The following is a 24,745-nucleotide window of genomic DNA, read 5'->3' as shown; positions in this document are numbered from 1 at the left end:
AAATAAATGTAAATAGGTAAATTGTCAATTTTTGCAACTGTGTAAATAGTAAAACTGTCATTATTCAATTTAAACTTTTTATCAAAATAAACTATTTAAATTCTGACATTATGTATAGTAAACAGTTTGTTTAGCTGCTGCCATTTTAATAGGTAGTCATTTTACTCTTATAAATCCTTGTGCTGAATAATGGAATGTCCCACATTCCACCTGAGTGCTTCAATCATATACCGCTTCCTCCAGTCTGAATATAGATATTAGATATTATTGCTGCATATTACAACCAAGAACAAGGCAGGACTCGTTTGGCTGCAAAGCTGGAACATAAACAGCTTATTTGAACAAATGCACACAGGGTTATACACTCAGGGGACAATCCCTCCTTCTTTGCATAATGACACAGGGTTGGGTAAACTTTACCTCCACCAGTAACACGAGGGGCTGCTGGACAAATTGCAGCTAATCCACATAGACATATACATCCCATAATAATGATAAACACACGTCACACAGAACCAGATCACGCTATAGTGGTAATAGCAAAAACATATATACATAAATATACATCCCATAATAGGTTGCTCCCAAGACAGACAAACACAATAGAACAATGGGATACAGCCACACCTTAAACGATCTAGTAAAGAGTCAACAACAGTATATGAGACCATATACAATATATATATATATATATATATATATATATATATATATATATATATATATATATATATATATATAATATTCCAGTGTGGTTGTATGGTGAGTCTGATTAGTGCAGATCAGACTGGGTTTCTCGGTCACCCTGTGCCCCTAATAGACACAGGATTACTTATACATATGAGGGGCCGGAGTAGCTGGATAAGGAGATTCCAGTGCTCTTCAAGGTAAGCTGGGTTCCACAAGCTCCCCTGCCCAAAGTGACTCCTGTCACACATCTCCCCGTTTGACAGAAGACTAACACAGTGAAGTTATTCTGTAGTTCCAGTCCCCCAATGCCTGTACCCACACAGTACCCCAAACGCATTGTCCCAAACAGAGCATTACTCACCCAGCCAACCTCTGCCTCTCTCGTAGAACATACCCGCTGCTAGGAAGAAGTGCTGACAGGCCCTTCTCCCTGGAGTCCTTTCAGCCACTGGAGAGAAGACGGGGTGGCTGGACTCACTCCGTCATCCCATTGGGGATCCGGGCCAACTGCCCAGCATCCATGGGGTATACAGGTGGAGACTGAAGTCCCATCCAGTTTTACTAGATGAAAATCCCCCAGTGCTTGCAAAGCATGGCTGACATTCTCCTGTATCATTGCTGGACAATTTTCTGGGGTTGTGTCAGTGGAGACCGAAGCCCCATCCACTACCACATGAACTCCATCTTCTGTTAGTTAGGCCTCTGCCCTGTTGCCAGTCCTTCTGCTGGGTTGCTGTCAGTGGAGAATGCAGTCCCATCCACCGATTTCAGCTCAAGCTGCAGTTGTGATGTGCCGATTGCCTGCGGAGTTGATTGTTGTGTGCAGAGGCCATTAGCATTCTGCCCTGTTAGAACTTCAGCTGGGTTCCACAAGCCCCCCGCCCAAAATGACTCCTGTCACAGTGAACACTCTCAGTATCAAAGGTGGTGTCTAGACATTCAGTAGTACATGTCTGATAGGAATTTGTAAAACTTTCATGTGATAGAAGCAACCTATAGTATTTTGAAAGATACAAAAATAATGTTTTTTTATATAGACAGCTAATTTACATTATTCTTTTTGCAATAAAAATATTGTTCATGTGCACTGCAGAGCCTCCTGTTACAATTGAGAAGGCGTTGGAGGACCAACAAGTTTTTGTGGGAGATAAAGTGGAATTAGAAGTGGAGGTCTCTGAAGAAGGTGCCCAAGTGATCTGGTACATGTCACATTTGATGTTTCTTTTGAAATTCAAATACAGTATATTAACCAGTGTTTATACTAATGATCCCATTTATCTCTCTGTAAGGATGAAAGATGGAGTGGAGTTAACTCGTGAGGAAACATTTAAATACCGTTTCAAAAAAGATGGTAAAAAACACATTTTGATTATAAATGAAGCCACCAAAGAGGACATTGGACGCTACTCGGTGCAGACCAATGGTGGAGAATGTGAGGCTGACCTTGCAATCGAAGGTACGGTGTTTTGAAACTACACACATTCCTGAATGATCCTTGCTTGTGTATTTCAGCGATACAGTCTTATTGATATTAATATTATTCATTAATAATGCTTACAGATAAGAAGCTGGAAGTCTTACAGGGCATTGCTGACCTGACGGTAAAGGCAGCTGAACAGGCGGTATTTAAATGTGAGGTTTCTGATGAGAAAGTGACAGGCAAGTGGCTTAAAAATGGAGTGGAAATCAGACCAAGCAAACGCATCACAATGACCCATAAGGGCAGGTAATGGCAAACATATTTATGCTGGATTGAATAGTTGTACCTTGCTAAAAACTGGCTAATTTTAGGCTCCATGCACACTGGAGCTCATAAACTGCAGTTTATTGGAGTTTGGGCGTTTTTTTTAAAAGCCCATAAACTCCATGTTAGCCTATGTGTCCATGCACATATGGAAGTTTTTTCAGCTTTAATGAGCAGTAGAGTTTATGGGCTTTTTTCTGAATGCCAGAAATTCGCGTTCAATGTGCCGTTTTTCACCTCCAAAAAAATAACAAACGCAGATAAATGCTCATAAACACTTATAAACGTTCATAAACAGGCGTTAATTCGTGTACGGCATTCTATTTTTTCAATGCATTGTGGGAGTTTGGAATGCACTGTGGAATTTTTGGAGTGTCCTCTGTGTATTTTTATTGAAAACGCCCATAAACGCTAATAAATGCTCATAAACGCTAGTACAAAACGCTGTTAACAGCACGTTTTTCAACCAGCGTTTTCTGCCAGCAATCTGGCATCCAGAAAAAGCTTTTTTGAGCTTCAGTGTGCATGGAGCCTTGATGGTAAAGAAAAACGTCAAACATTTCTTTTTAGTTTTGAATGGAGTTCTACTTTATTATGAGAAATATATTGTTTTTGGGAACCTCATAACTGTAAGACAGGAAAGTATCTTTATTGCTATAAGCTACTATATTTAGTGTGATTTGAAATATTTAAAAGCCATCTTTTTAATGCTATCTAGAAAGTCAGCCAATTAAATTTACTTTTTTTCCCTCAAATTCAACATGAGTTGAATAGGAAATGGGGAGTATTTTTGGGGAAGAGGTTACAGACTATTGTCAGTCATTCTGTGTAGGCCAGCCTTCCTCATCACACATAGCTTCTAGCAGAACAAAGTTGAAAATTATTTATTTTTTAAGTGATCAGAGAAATGGTCTGCAGGAAAAGGTATAATTGGTTTTCTTATATAAAATGTTCAACAAGCAATGTACGTGGCTCTGTGTAGACATCACAAAATATATTAGTATTTAACAAACTGGAGAATCTGAAATCCGAGAAAATTGAGAGAATACAGTGGCTGCCAATGCTGAGCTCTCGCCCACTTTTCCAGTACACATATGCAGGTCAGAAGTTTTGACTTCCATATGTGCATGTTTGTTCAAAGTCAGTGAATCAAAAAATACTGAGGTCAGGGACAGCCGGGGAACTAATATTTTTCAGAAGGATGTCAGCCATAACACAATCAGTATTTCTCTTATTATAGGTTTCCTTAGCTATCATAGTGCCTAAGATTTGCCTGTTGGTTGATCATTTAAATGATAGTTACGTTTCTTTGTCACAGGGTAAATTATAGTAAGTGTAGCACTCACCACTGCAGGAGTGGCCGGAATTTCAATGGACCCTACTATTCTTCCTAGTGATGACCCATCCTGTAGCTGCACCAATTAACTTAATGATCCATCAGCAGCAACAGAGAGAAAGTCAATAATCAGATAATTGAATCTTCTTCAGTTTTATTGGCTTGATTATCTTGTAGAGAGGGATTTAGAAATACAGGCTACTTGAAAATAGCAGCAAAAATATATCTGCACAGCAGAATTCACCAAGAATAATGTGATCCCAGATGGATGACTATCTTCTTTTTTCTCAGGCAGATAACATCAAACAATTTCAGCCTGATTACAGCCTAACTGCAAACACAAAATTTGGCTAGGGACACTGCAGCTTAAGAAAGGGTCCCCACTTTAGGTTAAGGCAGACTATAAATAATGTAATATTTTTTCCAGCAACCATGAGTCACACAAGTGTTGGGGGGGGGGGGGGGTGCAAGAATCCATTCTTACCAGGGGGAAGTGATTGCTGGTGGTGGCTATAGTCACTGGCAATAATTGCTTGTTGGACCCAAGTAGGTCAATGGATTGACTTGGGCACAAGCAGCCTGCCCATAGATGGTTTGAATCTTGGCCGGTTCATCAAACCATCTATGGCCAGCTTAAGGGACAGAAGGGTGAAATAAAGAGTTTGGTTTACAGTTATGGTTTGGATCAAGATTAGGGTTAAACATCAAAATTTTTTAACTGTTAATGATTTATTTTCTGAGTAAGAATAGGAGTTGGAGGGCTTATTTAAAGGTTTTAGTCATGCGTTACATTAGGATAAGTTATTAGGCTTAATTTTTCACTCATCTATTTCTCAGACTGTTGAGTTATACTGGCAGCTACAGGAGAAATGGGCAACAAAAAAATTAGCCAGTGCAGAAAAAACCGTCCTGAGGCATCATTTTTTTTAACTCTGTTTATTGCACAAAAAATACAAAGACAGAATATCTAAACCATATTAGAAACATACAGAATACAAATTCTGAAGATACATATTTGTAATTCAATAAACAGTGCTAAAAAAAAACTTTAAACAACTGTGTTCTATTATTCATTATCATGTATGCATTCAATTTATGTATGCCACTATAACAGATGTATGCATCACACAGTAAAACACATAGTATAAGGTAAACATTATTTCCCATTAATGGTCAAGGTGAGGGCAGGATTACATCAGGTCTCCCAGATTTTGGGACATTTCCAAGGACATCCTTTACTGAAACACAGAAGGTGTGCATCCATGCTATTCAGTGGATATCCCTGTGTTCCCTCCTCCTACAGATCAGCTGGTTGATTATATAACTTTCCCTGTCTAGATGGCAGCTCACTTCCTCGTAGAATGTTAACAGATTGGTCTGGCAGGAACGACCTTTTGTAAACCCATGTTGATACTACTAATGATATTTTTTCTTCAGTAAATTTTTGGATATAGTCACTTATCACCCCATCCAATAATTTTAGTTGTAGTTGTAAATGTAGTTTCCAGGAATTTGTCTCTGACCTTTTTTGAATATTGGTACCACATTGGCTTTTCTCTAATCAGCAGGTACAATTCCTGTCAGTATGCTGTCCACAAAGATTAGGTACAATGGTCTTGCTATAATCTAAGTTTTCTGAGGACTCTCGGGTGTAAGCCATCTGGTCCTGGTGATTTATACGTATTAAGATTATTAGGTCTTTCCTTCACTTCGCTTCTGTTAGCCCCAACGGTATCCCCTGTGACGTGTCACTAACAGTACTGTCACACTCGGTATAACCTCCTTTTCCTGCGTAAAAACTGAGGAGAAGAAGGCACTTGGAAAATGGTACAGATGGGCTGTGATTGGCCCTGTCTGTACCATGTGATCACTGTGACCAATCATGAATGGCAGCCATTCATTATGTACCACTGTCGCATGACCTGCTGTGATTGGTCAAAGCAATCACATGGCATACTGATCTGTGATCAGTGACAGCTCACTTGAAGCGCCACCGAAGCCTCATCGAAGCCCCACAAAGCCTCACGAAGCCCCACCAAATCCCCATGAAGCCTTATCGAAGCCTCATCAAAACACCAAGTAAAAGCAGATGTAAACAGGACTGTAAGTTAACCATTTTATTTAGTAACAAGAGCTTTGACTGGCGTTCAGAGAGCTTTAACAAAGCCTGTCTGAAGCCATGTTTTGAAGCAAGTGTAAACTAGCCCTAACTGATACACCTGGAAGAGAGCTTGTTCTTTTGAAAAAGAACAGACTTACTGGCCAGATCACCAGATCAAAATCGAAGAAACTTCACGTTTTACTTTTTTTATTTTTTAAAGAGAATCTGTACTTTTACAATTCAGGGCTAAGTGACAGGTTCTCTTGATAGGTCACTCCCACTGATATCTAAATTTCCAGTGCTCTGCCACAAGCTTGTTTGCCTTTGGTAGCCTTAAATCTAATTCCTTTGTAAGCTTTTTGTCAGTAGCCATATTGTCGCTTGATGTGGCCAAAGCATTCGACAGTATAGAATGGGATTTATACTTCAAAGCTTATACAGGGTTAATGTCCTTATTCTCCCGCTTGTGTGATAGAGTTTGAACCTGGCAATTGGTCGCTTGGGTTTAAGCACTACATCCTGGGAGGAAGGGAAGAAGGTCACATGCTCCTGCATTCCAGGAACCAGGTATTTTTTGCCCTGACAGACAAACAAAAAGTTAAGGGTTGGGTTTTTAAAGGATTGTCGTACTTCACCTTGATAATTTAATGTGACAGATTCTCTTTTATTTACAAAATTCTAATTTTAGCCTCCTTACTTGAATATATTTTCTATTTGGTAATGACCTTAATAGGTTCTGGTTTTGGTGACCAGGTTAATTTTTTGGATGGTCTAGATAATCTATTAATTTCCTATATTCATACAGGATTCACAAGTTAGTTATTGATGATGTTAGGCCAGAGGATGAAGCAGACTACACATTTGTCCCCGATGGATATGCCTTGTCTCTGTCTGCCAAGCTCAACTTTCTTGGTAATGTAACCCTTAAGCATTTATTTTTGATGTACTAATATATATATATATATATATATATATATATATATATATATATATATATATATATATATATATATATATATATTGGTGTATATTACAATTGAAGTGTAGATACTCTATATAATATTAATGAATTAATGAACATACGAATTAGTAACAATAAAAGCATTTTAACATTTTAAAATTTTAAAATACAAATTTATTAAATATGACAGTTTTAGGCACTCTCCACTACTGTTAAAAGTTGTCAACTTAGGAATTATCTATAAGAGAATGATTACTAAATTATGAGTAAGAATAATTAATAGGAAAATGGAAGGTGGTCTACACGCTAGAGCTTAGATATTACTTTTTATTATTTGAGTACAAGTTCTTTAACCACCTCAATAGGGGGCACTTATACCCCCTTGTTGCCCATGCCATTTTTCAGCTTTCAGCACTGTCACACTTTGAATGGAAAGTGCGCGGTCATGCTACACTGTAACTATGTGACATTTTTATAATTTTCTTCACACAAATGAGCTTTCTTTTGGTAGTATTTAATCACTGCTGGGTTATTTATTTTTTACAAAAAAAAAAGACTGAACATTTTGAAAAAAAAGTTTTTCTTAGTTTCTGTTAGTACATTTTGTAAATAAGTAATTAAGTAACTGATTAGGTGACACATATAGGCACTGATGAGGCGGCACTTATGGGCACTGATTAGGTGACACTGATGAGGAGGCACTAATATGCTGCAATTATGGGCACTGATAGATGGCACTAATATGTGGCACTGATGAGCACTGATAGGTGGCACTGATGGGCACTGATAGGTGGCACTAGTGGGCATTGATGGGTAGCACTGATGGGCGACACTGATGGGCATTGATGGGTAGCAGTGATGGGCATTGATGAGCAGCACTGATAGGCGGCACTGATAGCCAGCACTAACTGGCATCACTAAAGCCCCATACACACTATTAGATTTTCTGCTGATTTTTGTCTTCAGATTAACCAAAACTATGTAGTAGAAGGGCCTGCCTGATTGCATACAAATTGAAACTCCTAAGGTTTGACCTCATATTATATGGTTTTGGTAAATCTGAAGGAAAAAGTCAGCAGAAAATCTGATAGTGTGTATGTGGCTTAATGGGCACTGATTAGTGGCAGTTGTGGGCACTGGTGGGCACTGATTGTTGGCACTGGTGGGCATTGATTGCTGCCACTGGTGGGTACTGGTGGGCACTGATTTCTGCCACTGATTACTGGCGCTTCTCACCCTATATTATAATTAGGGCCCTGATTACATGTGTAGATGCCCCCCCTGGCTCTTTACAGAGAACGGGGTTGCTTTGTGCCCTAGCAACACTGCGTGCCATGATCCCACTCACCTGTTCTGGGACGACATCATATGATGATGTCCCAGAACGCGAGCCGAACTGCCCCTCCATCATTTGACAGTGGGTGGACGGTAAGTGGTTAACATTTGCTCAGTTATTTCTAAGATTCACTAATCACAATTATTATTATTATTATACAGTATTTATATAGAGCCAACAGTTTGCGCAGTGATTTACAACATGAGGGCAGACAATACAGTTACAATACAATTCAATACAGGAATAATCAGAGGACCTTGCTCCTTAGAGCTTACAATACAGAAGGCAAGGTCAAGTGAAAGAAAAGGGAATAACTGTGGGGGATGAACTGAGAACTGATGGAGAAAATGAAAATACAGTTAGGTGTGGGTAGGATAGGGTTCTCTGAAGAGGGGGGTTTTCAGGGATCTTCTTAAAGCGAATAGAGTAGGAGATAATTGGATAGATTGGCGTAAGGAGTTGCATAGGATTGGCGAGGCTCTGCAAATGTTCCGGAGGCGAGCATAGGAGGAGGTGATGAGGGAGCTAGAGAGTGGGAGGTCTTGAGAGAAACGAAGAGAACAATTAGGTTGGTATTTTTGAGACTAGGATAGTAATGACGGAAGCCAGTGGAGGGATTGACAGAGAGGAGTAGCAGACACAGAGTGATTGATAAGGTGGATGAGTCTGGCAACAGCATTCATGATGGATTGAAGGGGAGATAGCCTATGTAGAGGTAAGCCAAAGAGAATGGAATTGCAGTAGTCAAGGAGAGAGATGACTGGGGAGTGAATTAAGAGCTTTTTTGTGTCATTGGTTAGAAAGGGGCGTATTTTAGATATGTTGTGGAGATTGAGGTAGCAAGATTTGGACAGTGATTGGATGTGGGGCTTAAAGGAGAGTTAATAGTCCAGGACTACCCCTAGGACCTTGGCATGCAGGGATGGGCTTATAGTTGTGCCATCGATTTTGACAGAGAGATCAGGGGAAAGGGCATGTGGTGGAGGAAAAATTCTAAGTTTGGTTTTGGATAGATTGAGTTTGAGGAAGTTGTGTGACATCCAGACTGATATGTCTGTTAGTAAATTAGTGATAAGTGGGGAGAATAGTAGTAAAACAATTGAAAAGCCAATTTTAGTGTTCACTAAGGGGCCAAATTATAAAAATATTCGGACCGTGCGTATTCTATGGAGAATCTTTTGCGAATGGCCAAATGAATGGGTGCTTGGCCCAAAGAACCTCAAGCTGCAGAGTGAAGCAACACATTTAGCAGTGGAATTACTAGCACTACTAAAATGTGACCGCTTCCTCCTGCCGACATCCTAACAACCAGTGATTCATTCTCACCTGGCACTTTCAGCTGTCAACCAGGGATTTTCCGACAGAGATACCTATTCTAAGGACAGTTGTCTCAGGGGTGAATTGCCCCTACTTTGGGGATAATTCCTGTAAAGTTTCTGGGACAGAAAGGGAAAAAATCTTCCTAAATTGACACAGGCAGAAAAAAAATGAAATTTAATTTTTTTCTAAGCTTTCTTTGATCTATCCCATACCAAATAAAAAAAGTTTTGGTTATACATACTCTATAATATAAAGTGTAAGTTCACCTTTACAGAAAGAATGTAAAGGTAAACTACAGCCTTCACATGTCCCTCTGGTCCCCTGTACTTACCTGCATGTGTGATGAGGTGTTAGTGCCCATGCAGTCGATGCAGCTGTCTGGTGATTTGAAATCCATGTCCTCCCTCTTCATTTTGCATTGCTTCCGGGATGGATAAGAGCAATTCTGATTGGTTAGCACTGAGAATGCTTTGAGCCATCCCAGAAGCCACGCAGAAAGAAGGGGGAGAAGAACAGGGATTTCATATCTCCAGACTGCTGCACCAGGTACGTGGGCAGTGACAGCTCATTACTCATGGAGGCAAGAACAGCAGGGACCTGACAAGGGGCGTGGGGGAGGGTGGGGGGGGGGGGGGTGTTAGTTCATCCTTTAATTATTTCTGTAAAGGTGAACTAACTCTTTAATTTTCTAAAAATTGACATCTGAAAATTGGTTTTTACTGTCAAGGCTAACAATAGCTTCAATGCTATTTTTTTTTACATAAGTAATGATAGGCTGTATAGGCTAGGCTTGAAATATAGTATAGTCTGAAACACTTTTTAAAATTGTGTATTACTACTGTATTTTGGACTACATATCTTAAACACATTTGAATTGTTTAGGCAAAGTTCAACTTTCAGTTATTGTTACATGGTTAAACCCATATATAGGGTGTACCATGTAAAGTTTTCCTAAACACCTGCTTCCCACCCTCCTTCTCTCCCCTGCACCCATTGTCACATTTAAAATCAGCGTGGCCGTGTGGGCCTCCATCTGCACAGCCACATTATTCATTCACAGAGATCTGTGAATGAATAAACTACAAGTCTTTCTATATCACTGTGGCAGACAAACGTGTAGTTCTCAATGGGCAATGAGTGTGCTAAATCAGCGAACTGACCATGAGTCCATTGACACTCCCTCCAGCCTTCTAATTGAAAACCCATACTGAGTTACGGCAAAGAGCTGAAGGGAGTGTCTGGCACTGAACCAACGATCCACATAATATATGCACAGATCGTTCTTGCAAAAATATGTGCATTTATTATTTTTTTCTTAAAAGTGTACTTTAAACGCATCCATATTAGCAAAATGCATTGTATAGTATTCTTACCAGTTAAATTACCAATTAGTATAAAGTGCATGTAATAGATGTATTTACAATTACAATTAAAACAAAGAAGGAGTTCCTTAAGTGACATACCGTTTTTTTTACTTTTTCAGAGGTCAAGATTGAATATGTTCCCCTTGAAGGTAAGAAGGTTCTCTAAATATAATGCGTGCCACATAAGGGCTTGTATTGGTGGGCAAAGACAGTGTGCTTTCAGGTTTATTCTGCTAGCATTTAGACCCCTTTCACACTGGGGCGTTTTTCAGGTGCTTTAGCGTTAAAAAAAGCGACTGTAAAGCACTTGAAAGAAGCTGCAACTGCAATCCCAATGTAAAAGCCTGAGTGCTTTCACACCGAGATCCCTTTCACACTGGAGCATTTTTCAGGTGATTTAGCTTTAAAAAAAAGCGCTTGAAATAAGCCGCAACTGCAATCCCAATGTAAAAGCCCAAGTGCTTTCACACCAAGGCGCTGCGCTGGCAGGGCTTCAAAAAAAGTTCTGCAAGCAGCTTCTTTGCAGCGCTTTTGGAGCGGTAAGTACAACGCTCCTAAAGCGCCCCTTCCCATTGAAATCAATGGGAAGCACCTGTAAAATGCCTGAAAAGCGCCAGAAAAGTGCTATTGGCAGCAGCGTTTTGTGGGCGCGTTTAACCCTTTATTTGGCCACTAGCAGGGGTTAAAAGTGCCCCAATAACGCTAGAAAAAACGCTGGTAAAGCGCTGCTAGTTTAAGTGGCGCTTTACGAGCGTTTTTCGGGCACTGACATTGTGAAAGGGCTCTTAAAGCACTTGGGCTTTCACATTGGCACAGCAGATGAGGCTTCTTTCAAGCGATTTACAGGCACTTTTTTTAACGCTAGAGTGCCTGAAAAAAGCCTTAGTGTGAAAGGGGTCTTAAGAATAGTTTGAGAAGCTAATAAGATCATTCAAATTTCATTGACAGACACGTTTGACCTGAATTTGACCAACTCCTGACCTGCTTTGTACCTCCTTGTAATCTACATCAATCTGCTTCAAATTGTTTTTCCATTGATTTAAATGAGGAGACAAGCTGTTCTGATGAACACAAAAACCCACATACCTAGGCCGTAAGGTGTCACTCACACATTTGTTTAGGGGCCAACAAGGAGTTCCTTTGGAAGACTCAGCAAGGTTTCTGCAAACACCTGCAGACAAGAAGCCCTATACAGGAGAAGAGGCTGATGGCACCTGCAATCATTTGGACTTGCAGCGATTAACTGTGGATGTGTGAATGATTGGTCCTGCAACAACAAACTGTTTGCATTCAGGGCCAATCATCAATGAGACAGAGCTCTCCCATCAGCAGGGAGCATGAGCTTTGGTAATTTCAAAGCTGTAGGCCTGTCTCAGCAGGGGGTTTGTAGAGCCCCTGCAAGGAGACCACTACTTCCCATAGAGAGCAAGGGTCCCACTCTTCAACTGCAGGAGATTGGTTCATGTGAAATAACCATTCTTTCCAGCAATTACCAAAAATAAGTTTTGGAATAATGACTCTAATGTCACACAAGCAAATTGGTAGTAAGTAAACATCTCTTTGTTAAAAGCTTATGTTGACAGTAGAAAATGAACTGCCCTCAGTAGATGTCACAACAATTCCAGGAAATGTCTTGCTCCGTCACTATGTGATTCACAATCGGTAGTGTTTTAGGCTGACATGAATGAAGTAGGCAAACCAGGTCGATAAGCTGTTTTTAATCATTTACAAAGGAATATCCAAATCCTGATTTGTAGTATTTCATAAAGTTTAATTACTATTTAAGTCCTGCCAATAACATTTTTGGAGTCAGGGAAAATGTCAGATTTGCTGCTTGCTTTGAGTTAGTTATATAAAAAAAAAATGTAATTTTAATAATTTATGCACTTGGCCAAAGTTTTTTTTTTACATATGCTTGTTTGTTAGATTTTTTTTTTTTCTTTATGAATAAAATATATTTTTGTAGATCTATTATGCAGGTATATTTGGTTTATCATTTGACAGGTGGTTCTTATTAACGATTGTAATATAAATGCATGGAACCATTGGTGGGACATTGAGTGATAGGTGGAGGCCCCTCCTTCCTATGTCATGTCTTCCATCTTTGGCCTTTTATTGGAAAGTGAATAAGAGTCAACTTCTGTCCAGAAAAGGCTAACCAAAGAAACAAAAAAGCTGATTTATGCTGAACTAGGCAAATAGCACAGTGACCATCCTAAAAGAAAATGTAGAAGCCTCTTCTACTCCCCCAGCCTGTGACTGGACAGTGAAAGGAGAAGCAGCAGACTGATGAGCTCATCTTTCTGTGACTCTGCTCTCTCCTCCTATCAGCATGCTCTTGCACTGCAGCACAACTAAATTGGCTCCTTGTGCTGCTTCTTACTCCCCAATTGTGAGAGCTCTGCTGTACAGGGGATTGCAAGTGACTGATGCCAAATCAAGTTCAGGTAATTACACTGTTTACAATATTAAAATACATGTATTGATGTATTCATGAATACGGGGATGCATTAATTTGTATATTGTATATGTGCCTGGAGTTCACCTTTAATCTACAGTTTCTTGATAGTGTTATCTATGTTCTTACTGCAGAGCCACCTAAAATCCACCTTGATTGCAGTGGTGGAACACCTATCAACACCATCATTGTTGTGGCTGGAAACAAACTACGATTCGATGTCCCCATCACTGGAGAGCCTGCACCAACTGTAGCCTGGTTTAAAGAAAACATTGTGAGCTTTTTTGTTATCGTTTTTAAAACCTTTCCTAGCTTTCATAGCAAGAAAATCTCAGATTATCTGATTATTTTTAAAACAAATCATTTCCTATTTTTGTTGTTACCTTGTCCGAATAAAGTTCAATAGCCCCCCCCCCCCCCTTTCCATTTCAGCCCAGTTTTCAGTGATGTGACAGTTTGTTTGACAATTACTATGTCTTACAACCCATAGTAGGTGAGGTTAGAAAAAGACACAAGTCCATCAAGTCCAACTTGTGTGTGTGCTTTTGTGTCAGTATTACATTGTATACCCTGTATGTTGTGGTCGTTCAGGTGCCTATCTATTTGTTTTTTTAAACTATTGGTGCTCTACCGCCTGTGGAAGAAAATTCCACATCCTTACTGCTCTTACAGTAAAGAACCCTCTATGCAATGTAAGGTTAAACCGATTCTCTTCTAATTTTAGTGAATGGCCGCATGTCTTTTTAAATTCCCTTTGGTGGAAATTGTTTATCCCTATTGTGGGGTCACCAGTACGGTATATGTACATTGAAATCATATCCCCTTTCAAGCGTTTCTTCTCCAGAGAGAACAAGTTCAGTGCTCGTAATCTTTCCTCATAACTAAGGTCCTCCAGTCCCTTTATAAGCTTTGTTACCTTTCTCTGGACTCTCTCTAGTTCCATCACATCCTTCCTGAGGACTGGTGCCCAGAACTGGACGGAATACTCCATGTTTGGCCAGACCAGAGTCTTGTAGAGTGGGAGAATTATCGTTTTATCTCTGGAGTTAATCCCCCTTTTAAAGCATGCCACTATTCTGTTTGCTTTGTTTGCAGCAGCTCGGCATTGCATGCCATTGCTGAGCCTGCCATCTACTAGGACCCCCAGATCCCTTTCCATCCTAGATTCCCCCAGAGGTTCTCCTCCTAGTGAGCCGATTGCATTCATATTTTTGACACACAAATTCATTATTTTAAATTTTTCTATATTAAACCTCTTTTACCATGTAGTTGCCCACCCCATTCATTTGTTCAGGTCTTCTTGTAAGGTTTCCACATCCTGTGGAGAAATTATTGCCCTGCTTAGCTTAGTAAATACTGAGATTGAGCTGTTTATCCCATCTTCCAGGTCATTTATGAATAAATTAAATAGGATTGGTCACAAGACAGAACCCTGGGGGACCCCGCTTTCCACACCCGACCATTCCGAGTACTGCCCATTTATCACCACCCTCTGAACACAGTCAGTTTTCAATACATGTACTCACCCTTTGGTCTGTGCTGACAGACCTTAGTTTGTACAGTAAACATTCATGGGGAACTGTATCAAATGCCTTTGCAAAATCCAGATACACTACGTCTATGGGCCTTCCTTTACCTAGATGGCAGCTCACCTCCTCAAAGCAGGTGAATAGGTTGGTTTGGCAAGAATGACATTTCATAAATCCATGCTGATTACTGCTAATGATACCGCTTTCATTACTAAAATCTGGTATATAGTCCCTTATCATCCCCTCCAAAAGCTTGCATACTATTGATGTTAGGCTAACTGGTCTGTAATTCCCATGGATGAATATTGGCCCTTTTTTAAATATTGGAGCTACATTGACTTTTCTCCAATCTGCTGGTACCATTCTAGTCAGTAAACTGTTCGTAAAAATTTGGAAAAATGGTCTGGCAATTACTTGACTGAGACCCTCAGGTGCAAGACATCTGGTCCTGGTGACTTATTAATGTTAAGTTTTTCAAGTCTATTTCTAATTCTATCCTCTGTTAGCCATGAGGGTGCTTCCTGTGATGTGTCATGAGGATAAACATTGCAGTTTTGGTTACTGAAGTCCCCGCTTTCCCTTGTGAAGACTGAGGAGAAGAATAAATTCAATACCTTTGCCATCTCCCCATCCTTAGTAACCAGATTCCCTTCATCATTCTTTATGGGACCAATATGATCTGACCTCCCTTTCTTACTATTTGTATACTTAAAGAATTTCTATGGATTTTTTTTACTCTCCTCCACTATGTGTTTTTCGTGTTCTATCTTAGATGCTCTGATTGCACCCTTACATTTCTTGTTGCATTCTTTGTAAAGTTGGAATGCTGATGATGATCCCTGAGCCTTGTATTTTTTTGAAGGCCTACTCCTTTGCTTTTTATGCATTTTTACGTTGGAGTTAAGCCACACAGGACTTTTATTAGCTCTTATAAATGTATTTCCCATTGGGATGTACTGGCTAATGCCCTTATTTAATATGCTCTTACAGCATACCCATTTTTCCTTCCTTCTACCTAAGATTTTATCCCATTTAGTATCTTCTAGCAAGGATCGTAGTTTAAGGAAGTTTGCTCTTTTGAAATTCAGTGGCTTTGTATTCTCCTAATGTTTCCTATTTGTGTGATTTATATTGAAACGAATTGACCTGTGATCGCTGTTTCCTAACTTGTCCCGTATTTCCATTATTGCGATCATGTCTGTATTGTTGGTAATCAGTAGGTCTAGTAACGCTTTTTTTTTTGTTAGTGCATTTACCATCTGACCCATAAAATTGTCCTGCAAGACATTTAGGAAATGGCGAGCTTTAGATGAATGTGCGTTTTTTGGTGCCCAGTCTATGTCTGGATAATTAAAATCCCACATTATAATGGCACTTCCCATCCTTGCCATTAATCTAAATTGTGATTGGACCTCCCCCTCCTACCTCTGGTTAGGGGGCCTAGCATACACATTACTTTTGCCTTAGTTTCCTCCCTTTGTAACTCTACCCATAAGGATTCCACCTCCTTCCTTGCTCCATTTGTGACGTCGTCTCTCACATTCACTTGTACAAAATTATTATTTTTTTTTTCATTTTTTTTTTTTCTTTTACAAAAGTTTTATTAATGAGTAAAACATAACAAGAATATACAAATGATTGCTGGTTACATTAGATATCAACAAAAGAAAAAAAAATCCCGACAGCGAAATATTACATGTATAGCATAGTGTACATCAACATGAGTGCTGAGAAACGGTGAAAAACAAAAACGCACCCAAAATGAACAATCGCTTATAAATGGAACAAAAGAACGTTATATAGGAGAGGAGAAAAAATGAAAATATAGTGCAATCTGTCGGGTTTGACTATTTCCAACCACCATAACCAGCAAGACTAATTTGGGTCCTTCACAACCTAGGTCGGAGGAAGGAGTACACATGTGGACAAAAGAAAGGAAGAAGTAGGTTAGAAGCAAAAGTCAGAAAGAGGGTAAAGAAGATAGATAGGAAAGGCCAGAAGAAAAAGAAGGGAGAGAGTCTGTCCCACTAGGGGAAGGGGGGTGCACACAGAGCCTTTAGATTGACATCAAGCGACTATCAAATCTGGAGGACGGGTTACAAGATATCCAGGGACTCCAGATTCTAAGAAATTTATTGTGCGTGTCGGAGGTTAGGGACGTTAGTTTCTCGTTGACCATGATGTCATTCATACGGTTTTTGACTGCCTCAAAGCTGAGTACAGGAGTTTTCCAAGAGCGCGCAATGGTCAATTTTGTTGCATTAAAAAGATGTTGGGCTAGTTGGCGCTCTGGGCCAAGGAGCTCTTGGAAAGGTTTGCAAAGTAGGGCTTCATATGGATCTCTTTTCAGGTTGGTATGAAACATATTTCGTAGCAGTGCATAGACCCTGACCCAGAGTCTGCAGACTTTTGGGCATGTCCACCAAATATGTGCCATGGACCCCGTTATCGGGCAGCCCCTAAAACAATGAGGGGAATAAGAGGGGATAAATCTCGCTAGCCTGTCGGGCGTATAATACCACCTATAAAAGACTTTATATGCATTTTCTAGAATAAGAACATTCCTTGAACTTTTCATGAGAGATAATGTCATAGTCTGCCAGTCCTCCGGGTCCAGCTGTCTCGCTAGGTCCTTCTCCCATTGAAGATAATATTTATTTACGGGGGGTTTGCTAATAGAAATGATAGAAGAGTATAGTAGGGATATAGTCCCTGGGGAGTGAGGAGTAGCCCTACATATCTTTTCAAAGGAGGTCAAAGTGTACGGAGTAGGCTGGCCCCGGAGGAGTTGCTGGAGAAAGTGCTTGATTTGTAGGTGACTGTAATGTTCCCCTAACAAAGCATTTCAAAGGAGATTATTTTCATAGGAGTAAGCAGTGAGTAAACATCTGTAAAGCCCCTATCCGCCCACCAAGAAAACTAACCAGGATTGTCGCAACTAGGGGGGAACATTGGGCAGTGTGCAAGGCGTAGTAAAGGCAAATGAGGGGATATGAGACTCGCTGAATATTTTATCAAGTCCCAGAGGCGTAGCGAATGGACCATACACGGTCCAAGCCCCTTTGGGCGCTTCGCGGGGGAAGCCATGGTATGGACGAGACGGGTGTAGGGTGTGAGTCGACCAGGTCAATAGTGGCCCACAGTGGCATTTGGTAATTGTCGTGGAGGCGAGTGATTGGGGCAATATTTGCCGCCAGATAATACGCCCGAAGATTAGGGACCGACAGGCCCCCCTCAATCCGCCTGGCGTACAATATCTGTTTGTTAATTCTAGGAGGGGAGGACCCCCATATAAATTTCAGAAGTTTACGCTGATAAATTCGCAGTATGTGGGGGGCAATTGGGATGGGCAGAACCCTAAAGAGATATAATAACTTAGGGAGATAGGTCATACGGAACGCTGTAATTCTGCCAAACCAGGAGATCGGGCAGAGGGACCAGGAGGACAACAATGCGTCTAGTTTACGAAAAAGAGAAGGAAAATTGGCCTGGTACAAACCTTCGTACCTAGGGGTGATATGAATTCCCAAATAGGGTAATGAAGGAAGCCATTGAAAAGGGAAATTTGCTTTTATAGAGGATAATTCTAGAGGTGAGAGATTTACTGATTTACTTGGACTTGGTAGGGTTAATTTGTAGGTCCGAAAAGGGACGCAAAAGTCTCCAAGAGAGAAAACAGGTTAGGTAGGCAAAGTCTGGGTGAAGTCAAAGTTAACAGGATATCATCTGCAAATAGCGAAATCTTATGTGGGAAAACCTGCCACTTCGATGCCCTTGATGTCAGGATGTGACCGGATCGACTCTGCTAGAGGTTCCATAGCCAAAACAAATAGGGCGAAAGTGGGCAGCCCTGACGAGTGCCCCTTCGGATAGGGAATTTGGGTGATTCAAACCCATAGTATTTAACTTTGGCTTGAGGGGCGTCGTACAGTGCTGCCAACCACCGCAGAAATGAAGCTCCAAAGCCAAAGTGGCGGAGTACGGTCATAAGATACGGCCAGGATAGCGTGTCGAAAGCTTTGTTCACATCCAGCGACAAAAGCATGGATTCTAAAGATCGGCTGTGGGCAATGTTCTGCAGTTGAATGATTCTCCGGATAGCGTCCCCAGCCTGTCTCATCGTAACGAAGCCTACTTGATCCTTTTTAATTAGGTGGGGGAGGAAAGAATTGAGACGATTGGCCAATATTTTTGTAAGAATTTTCATGTCTATATTAATTAGGGAAATAGGACGGAAGTTCGCCCAGGAGGTATGGTCACGATTGGGCTTCGGTATCATCACTATGTTGGCGGTGAGTAACTCTGGTGAAAGGTTCTGGCCATTCTTAATGGAGTTATACACAGCCGTCAATGGGGCTGCTACCACATCTACTAGCTTCCTATAGTAAAGGGCCGTAAAGTCATCCGGGCCCGGCCGCTTCCCAATTTTTAGATCTTTAATACATTGCCTAACCTCGGATTCACAAATATCACGGTCCATAAGGTCCTTCTGGGCCCCTGTTAAGGAGGGGAGTGAAATTCGCTGGAGAAATTCTGTCCTATCTCGCTCTGATCCAGAGTCCTGGGCAGAGTATAGAACAGAAAGTCTATGGCGGAATTCATCCAGTATACGCACCGGGTTACTCGTGAGTTGGTTATGTTGAGTGCGCAAGGCTATAGGAGCTGGTTTAGAATCAAATGTCCATAATCTCCTAGCCAGCATCACAGTGGGTTCATTTGCTCTGATGTACCAGCGTTGGCGAGACCAGCGCAAGATGCGTTCAGCTTGATCAGTCAAGCAAAGGTCTAATTCCATGCGAGCCTAGTCCAGGAGCTTACGGTTAGCACGGGAAGGGGTATTCTTAAAAATAGCTGAAGTAGAGTCCAGGCGGGACTCCAATTGTGTCTGCAATTTTTGTCTTTCTTTCTTGCATTTCGATGCTAACTGAATAATATGGCCCCTTAGAATGGCTTTGTATGCTTCCCATAGGGTCACTGGGGAAGAAACCGAGGCAGAATTAAAGCGAAAGTACTCAATTGACGCTTCCATTAAGTTGTCCTGAATATCTCGCAATGATAGTAACGAGTCATTCATGACCCAGGGGGAAGGTTGTGGGTTACACATTAATGACCGGCAGACTACTAAAAGGGGATCATGGTCTGTCCAGGGAGCTGCCAAGATAGATACCGACTCCACTAAAGGAAGATGTTTTCTATACATGATGACATGATCAATTCTAGAGTGTGAATGGTGCGGATGGGAATAGTACGTATAATCCCTGCTTGATGGGTGGCATTCCCGCCAGAGGTCTACTAAATCGTGGGAGCGTAAAGAGCGGGAAAACATTTTAGCTGCCGAGGAGGGAGCCATCTGGTCCGAAGGGCATTTATCTAAGGTTGGATTTAGGGCTACATTGGAACCTCCTGCTAGCAATAGGGTCCCTCTCTGGTGTAATGTCAACAGAGCACAGATGTGGGACAAGAAAGGGCCTGGGTTAGAATTGGGGGCATAATAAGTCAAAATAGTAACCTCGGTGTCCTGAATATTACCTAAAAGCAGAAGGTATCTACCGGCGGGGTCGGCTATCTGTCTATCACAGCGGAATGGGACTGTCTTGCAAAAAGCAATCAAAACTCCCCGTTGTTTGGTCTGATCATTGGCCTGGAATACTTGGGGATATTGGGAATCAAAATATTTAGGATAGGAGGCAGAGGAAAAGTGAGTTTCCTGCTGACATGCAATGTCAATACGTTGTTTTCTAAGGTATTTAAATATTTTAACCCGTTTCTGCGGCGAGTTCATACCCTGCACATTCAAAGACAGCCAATGTAGTGTCATCTTGGGTAGAGAAAAGGAGGCTTATTATAGGCTCTGTGCGCAACCCCCCCTGGACTCTGGGAGAAGGGGAAAAGGAATAGGAATAGGGAAGCCCAGGAGGGCCTGAAAGGAATGGTGGAAAGAGAGAAAAGGCAGAGACAGAATAAAGCCGAGAGGAGCTTGGACAAGATATATAAAGTGAAGCAACAGTGCCACTAGGCGTGGACTGGTGGGTCCACCTGAAGATCGGTGGTTGGGCGGGACCATGATCCCACGCAAGTACCAACACAGTGGGGGCGCAGTGGTCCACCAGGCCCACTCGGCATATCTAAAAAAGTTATAAATGAAACAAACATTAAACATAACCACCAGATTAATTCTGTTTAACTATTGACTCAATAGCAGTCAAAAAAAAACATAGCACAAAACGTGTTATTTTGTCAGACACAAACAGTTGACACTAAAACCAGGCCTAATAAACAAATAAAAAGAAAGAAAAAAAAAATAGAACAGTGCAATAATCGTTAACTCCGGGAGTTATAGAAACCCTGCGACCAGGAACCCATCAGGAGAACCAATAGGAACCAGGGGAAGTGACCGCCATCCAAAGACGGAGGCGACCCTAACCCCTGATCTGCATCCATCTGTTGTATTGCATAAACAAACTGTAAAGTGTTCCCTTGCAACTCAACGATAACAACAGGTGGGCCCCGGAGGAACCCGGGGGAGGCCCTCAGCACACAAAAAAAAAAAGAAGGGGGGCCACCCTCCAGTCAAAGGGTACGATATCCATAACATGCCCTCACAGAATTGCTCCTGGAGCACAGGGCAAGATAGGTATTAACCGCACCTCCAATTTAAATCGGAACCAAGATGTGTAGAAAAATAAAAGTAAACTAAAATATGAAGCGACAAAAAATACTGTTCACAGTGCCGAGCAGATGAACGACCCAGTCATAAGCAGAATAAATTTCATCCTGTGTGGACATCCTGGTAGCGTTGGGCCTGAAGCGATCGCAGGGCCTGGGATCCCTGCTGAGAGGCCTGTGAGGAGTTGCGGGGAGGGTGCCCCTGTCCGGTGCGAGAGGACGATACAGGCAGGTCACTCTGAGATGGAGGGAGATCCAACTGTAAGTCTTGGAAGTGACATTTCAGGTCGGACACAGAGGAAGCGTGAACTTGGTGTCTCGGATAGGTAAAGGACAACTTAAAGGGGAATCCCCATTTATATTTTATGCCTTGGTTTTGCAGAATCAGTAGGTAAGGTTTTAAAGTCCTTCTTTTGGCAATTGTAACTGGAGATAGATCCGCAAACAACTGAAGGGAAAGATTCTGGAAGCTAAGGTCTTGGCGTTCCATTGCTGCCTGTAGGAGTCTTTCTTTTGTGCGATAGTAATGCAACTTAATAATGACATCCCTGGGGGGGCCCTCTGTGGGTTTTGGGGCCAGGGACCTATGGAAGCGGTCAAACTCCAGACGATCGACAGGAATCTCCGGAGCCAGCTCTTGGAAAAAGGCCGTGGCCATACCTTGTAGATCTGTAATGGCCTCGGGAATCCCACGGATTCTCAAATTGTCCCTGCAGGCTCTATATTCAGAGTCCTCCAACTTATCCCGCAGTCCCTCTAGCTCACCAGTCAGTTTTTCAATTTCCTCTTCATGGCCCTCTAGCACTGTTGTAGTTAAGTCCATTCTCTGCTCAAGCTGGTTAGTGCGATGGCCTATCTCTTTAAGACCTCGCATGAGGTCAGAGGAAAGTTTCCGTGGGGCTACCGAGATTTCATCTCTCACTATAGACCTGAACCTGGCTAGCATGTCCTCTGAGGTCTGTTGGTCAGGGCTTACCAGATCCGAGGGATACTGTAGCAGACTGTCAGTGGGCGATGCAGGTGCTGCTGCAGAGAGCCTAGTGGTGTCATCTGGCTCGGGAGGCTCCGGCGCCATCTTGCCCTTCCCTGCTGCTGATAACATCTTATGCTGTTTAGGGGTTTTCTGCCTGCCCTTCTGCGAGTGGTGCATTCCCGCGGGAGCCCGCCGTTGTCCGCTGCCTGGGACGCTGATTTTCGTGTGTCTGGCTCGTAGCGGTGCTGTGCTAGCCGAGTGTAAAACGGCCGGTGGCGCGGAGCGCTGAGATTAAGCAGCCATCTCGGCGATCGCGCGCATGCGCCCTGTACAAAATTTTTGATATACAGGCATACCCCTCCCCCTTTTTTACCCTCTCTATCCCTGTAATATGGGGAATACTCTTGAATGGTTGCCAGCCAATCATGAGAGCTTTTGAACAAAGTCTCTGAAATTCCTACAAAATCAAAATCTTCTTTGTACAACAGTAGCTCTAGTTCTCCCATCTTGTCTGCCAGACTCCTGGCATTGGTGAACGTAGCTTACCCCAGACGCATACTATCTCCTTTATTGGGTGTTCTGAGGTTGTAAATAGGACTTGTTACTGTACTTACCTCGGGTTTAGGTGTCAACTAATGCCCCCATTACCACCCTCTGGAATTTGTTCCTCTCTGACTATCTCTACCTCTGGACCCTCCCCCTCCTAGTTTAAAAGCCCCTCTAACTTGTCTGCCATCTTCACTCCCAGCAGATCTGCACCTTATTTAGGTGCAGTCCGTCCCTGATAAAGAGCTGGTAACCGATTGAGAAGTCGGCCCAGTTCTCCAGGAACCCAAACCCCTCCTTTCTACACCAGCTCCTCAGCCACTTGTTTACTTCCCTAATCTCCTTCTGCCTTTCTGGTGTGCCTCAAGGTACTGGTAGTATTTCTGAGAATACTACCTTGGAGGTCCTTTTCCTCAATTTAGCTCCTAAGTCCTAAAAATCGTTTTTCAGGACACTCCATCTTCCTCTGATTTTTTCATTGGTGCCAACGTGCACCATGACAGCCGGGTCTTCCCCAACCCCTCCCAGTAATCTGTCCACCAGAATTAAGTCCCCTACCACCAGAATCTGTCATTCACAGCACTCGTGCACTCACAGAACATGTGCACTCACAGCACTCGTGTACTCACAGCCACGCGCTCTCACAGTACTCGTGTACTCACAGCACATGTGAACTCACAGCACTGGGGTACTCACCAGGCTGTCTGTTTGTGCACTGGCCGGCACATCAGAAGTCGGGCTCTCTTTTACTGCAACATTATGAGTGTGTTTTTTTTTTTCTTTTATAACATTAAACTTTTGTAAGGTTTTACCCTCTGTGGTGAGTTTTATTTTCTATGCACCACGTTTATCCATGTGATGGTCTGAGAGGCCGCAAGGTGGTTTCCAGCAACCTGTGATTGTGCCTGCCTTTATTTGGAGCCGAGCTGTGCTTCATTCCATGCGTCCCTTGATCCTTTGTCATGGGGGATCACGGTGATTTGGTAAGAGTTTATTCTTGCTGGTTTGATGGTGGATTCAACATGGTTTCCTGGTTATAGAATTTTGAAGACGTCTTTTTCACAATTATATGGACTTTCATTTCACAGTACACTGGTGTGTGTTTTATATTGCTCGCAACCTTTTAAATTTGCAACCAGTTTATTGCGCACATTTATGGACTGTATGTGTGTTTTTTATTTTTGATTCATAATTTGCGGACACATAATTTTTGAATCTTAATAATATTTTGTTTTGATTCATCACTTTTGGTCTTGATATATACATGACCCTTTTTCTACACTAATTGATTAACAGGTGTTATAGCATTTGTGATTCTACATATTTAGAGTCACAGAGGTAGCGCAATTCTAATTTTTTCCAGCTCTAATATTCAGGCTAGACCAATATGTCTGGGGATTCCTTATAGAGTTACCAGTCCAGAGCCAAGGCAGGTTTTACCTGCCCCTATCTATGGAGGCTCATCTTTGAGAGTGGTTGTAGTAGAATAATGCTGTGTAGGGGTTTACTCCCTTTATTTTATCTGAAACTATCTGAGGTAGTATTAACAGAAATCATTAGCAGGGCACTGTGTGAAAATACTACAACCATCAGAGAGGAATTAGAAGTTTCACCACATCAGACAGGCCGTTTGGATTAAGTCTTGGACAGAACCTTTCCACTTTTTCCACTCAAGTCTAGACAATTAGTAGGCAAACTTCCTTTAGCCCCATGCAAAATGG

The 24,745-nt window shown here is 41.8% G+C and overlaps 1 protein-coding gene across 5 annotated transcripts in view; it reads left to right on the top strand.

Annotated features, from left to right (window-relative positions):
* Positions 1-24,745, top strand: part of LOC143934174 (myosin-binding protein C, fast-type-like) — a 242,826-nt gene that overhangs the window by 131,579 nt on the left and 86,502 nt on the right. For all 5 annotated transcript variants that reach the window (XM_077457560.1, XM_077457562.1, XM_077457563.1 and 2 more), the window contains 6 exons: positions 1,784-1,889; positions 1,980-2,146; positions 2,251-2,416; positions 6,677-6,783; positions 10,972-11,001; positions 13,445-13,584. In XM_077457560.1, coding sequence (XP_077313686.1) covers positions 1,784-1,889; positions 1,980-2,146; positions 2,251-2,416; positions 6,677-6,783; positions 10,972-11,001; positions 13,445-13,584 — 716 coding nt within the window. The remainder of the gene's footprint in view (positions 1-1,783; positions 1,890-1,979; positions 2,147-2,250; positions 2,417-6,676; positions 6,784-10,971; positions 11,002-13,444; positions 13,585-24,745) is intronic.

This window comes from Lithobates pipiens, unplaced genomic scaffold (assembly GCF_037356315.1).
Source record: "Lithobates pipiens isolate NorthernLeopardFrog02 unplaced genomic scaffold, aLitPip1_a1.2 Scaffold_27, whole genome shotgun sequence".
Lineage (NCBI taxonomy): Eukaryota > Metazoa > Chordata > Amphibia > Anura > Ranidae > Lithobates > Lithobates pipiens.
Note: the sequence above shows the minus strand (reverse complement) of the source record. Positions and strands in the feature narration are given on the sequence as shown.